The 2,082-nt window shown below is 39.5% G+C and overlaps 1 protein-coding gene across 1 annotated transcript; it reads right to left on the bottom strand.

The window, feature by feature from the left end:
• Window positions 1–1,279: 1,279 nt before the first annotated feature.
• On the bottom strand, window positions 1,280–2,039 carry LOC111385667 (separase). The gene is made up of 2 exons (XM_023010088.1): window positions 1,922–2,039; window positions 1,280–1,825 (listed from the first exon to the last, which is right to left on the bottom strand). Exons 1-2 carry the CDS (start codon window positions 2,013–2,015, stop codon window positions 1,392–1,394), a joined length of 528 nt encoding a protein of 175 aa, XP_022865856.1. The 5' UTR covers window positions 2,016–2,039; the 3' UTR covers window positions 1,280–1,391.
• Window positions 2,040–2,082: the final 43 nt, after the last annotated feature.

Below are 2,082 nucleotides of genomic sequence, written 5' to 3'. Positions count from 1 at the left end.
AAATCAGAAATATATTGACACGGAATGTGGCTGCCTCCCAGTTTTTTTCGCATGGACAGAATGTTCAATTCAACCAACTAGGGAGTATGAACAATCTGCCTTTGTATGCTGGTTTTCCCCTAAGACAGGATGATGTTATGCCACAAAACGGTGATATTTTGAGCAACTTGACTGGAGATAATGCTTTCCGAATTCAGGTTGTGCTAGACAGATTACAAAGTTGGTCGATTGGGGTCAAATTTTGCACTAAATCTGCCTACAACTTCTTTAGGTCGAGAGGATCAAAGAAGGTTTGTGCAGCCGATTTTGAAGCTCTTGCATTACTCCAAAACACTCCTTTGTGCTTTGGTTAGGAGTCCTATCTAAACTCCTAACTAAAGACAAACTGCATTACTTGGATATTAATCGGAATTGTGCTCTTTGTGAGCAAAATGTGAAGACGGGCTGTCACCTCTTCTTTGAATGTTCTTTATCTTCGACCGTATGGTGGAATATTAGACATTGGCTTGGCATCAAAAGATCTATATCAACAATTGCTAACTCTATTAAGTGAATCAAAAAGGAGGCTCAAGGGACTTCATGGCGAAGTAAGGCAAAGAGGATTGCTCTTGCGAGCACCATCTACTACATTTGGTTAACACGTAATAGGAAAATTTTTGAAGACCTCCCACCTAACGTGGATTTCATTGTGAGACGGATCAAGACATACGTATACAAAGTTATATTCTCATTGTATCCAAATGTCTTGACCCATTTCGAATCCTTAACGTTGGGTCTTCGACTTTTTATATACTTCACTCTTTTTGTTTATCCCGGGTATGCCCGAAGTAATTGTATGTGATATTGGCTTTGATATTTACATTTACCGATAAAAAAAAAAAAACATGAGAAATGGTCATCTCTTCTTTTTTTGGATGCATTTGTTTTTGCAGGTAGATCACACGAGAGAGATTCCAACCTTGCTTTAGGTAGAGATGCTTCTGATTATTATGATCAAGATGACGATGATTTTAATGAAGATGACAGCAACTCTAACGCATCACTGACCGGTCTTCTACATCGTCAAAAGGTAGAGCCCTTATGAGACGTTCAAGAAGAAATCGTAGAGATGCAAATGGAAACTGAATTAGATTTTAGTGTGGTTTGTGAAGGTAAGAAAATGTTGAAGTGTAGATTTTCGAGGTCTTAGTCAATGGGTAGTAGAGGGTTTAGCATCCGTACTACATTTTCATGCTCATTTACTTCTTACAGACATTCCATACTCCGATGAGTTTTCGGCTGGCTCAAGAATGTGAAGGATACAACAAACAAATTACAGTTTGTATACATTATTCTTTTCTATTTTCAAGTGCAAGAAACAAATTACAAACTTTATTTACAAAATAATCATGTTATACATTTTTCTTTCTCATTATACCGGTAGGAACACCATAGCAAACTGGTGAAGCACCAATGAGAAAAGGGAGGGTACAAGCATCTCGAGCTTGACCCATGAACGATCCAATTCTGGGTCTGTGAGTACAACGATCTATAGACTCGTATTTCTTTACATGCACATTACATTGAGCACAATCTGGAGGAGCTTCTTTCCTCTCTCTCAACCAAGCATTAAGCACGGCCTTACCAAATCTGTCGATGTCCTTGTCAGTTACCTCCCACAAATTAGCCACAATAACAGGAGAACCGGCCAACAAATACGAGATGGGAGCTCCTCGTGGGGCATAGCATCCTTTCAAGGATAGAGAACCGCTACTGCATCCCATCAGTAGAGTAGCAGCACAACTGTCAAGTTCTTGAATCTTGCTTCCGGGCATATATTGCATTCCTGAAATGTCAGCGTGAAAGAAATCAACATGAGTTTATTAGGATAGTCAAGAAATACAAAAGTGCAACCGAAGGGAAAAAGGTTGTTCAGGCATACCGCTTCCATGACCCATATAAACAAACAGGTCATGGTTTTTCAGAGCTACTGTCAGTTCGTTGATTGGGGGCACAGTTGCAGATTTTCCCTGCATCGCAAAGTCAATTCAGATCCTCAATTAACAGAATACAGAGGTGAGAAAACCATGTCCGGCAAAAATT

The sequence above is a fragment of the Olea europaea genome, unplaced genomic scaffold, assembly GCF_002742605.1.
Source record: "Olea europaea var. sylvestris unplaced genomic scaffold, O_europaea_v1 scaffold3248, whole genome shotgun sequence".
Taxonomy (NCBI): domain Eukaryota; kingdom Viridiplantae; phylum Streptophyta; class Magnoliopsida; order Lamiales; family Oleaceae; genus Olea; species Olea europaea.
The sequence above is the reverse complement of the archived record's forward strand: the minus strand, read 5'-3'. Positions and strand labels throughout refer to the sequence as shown.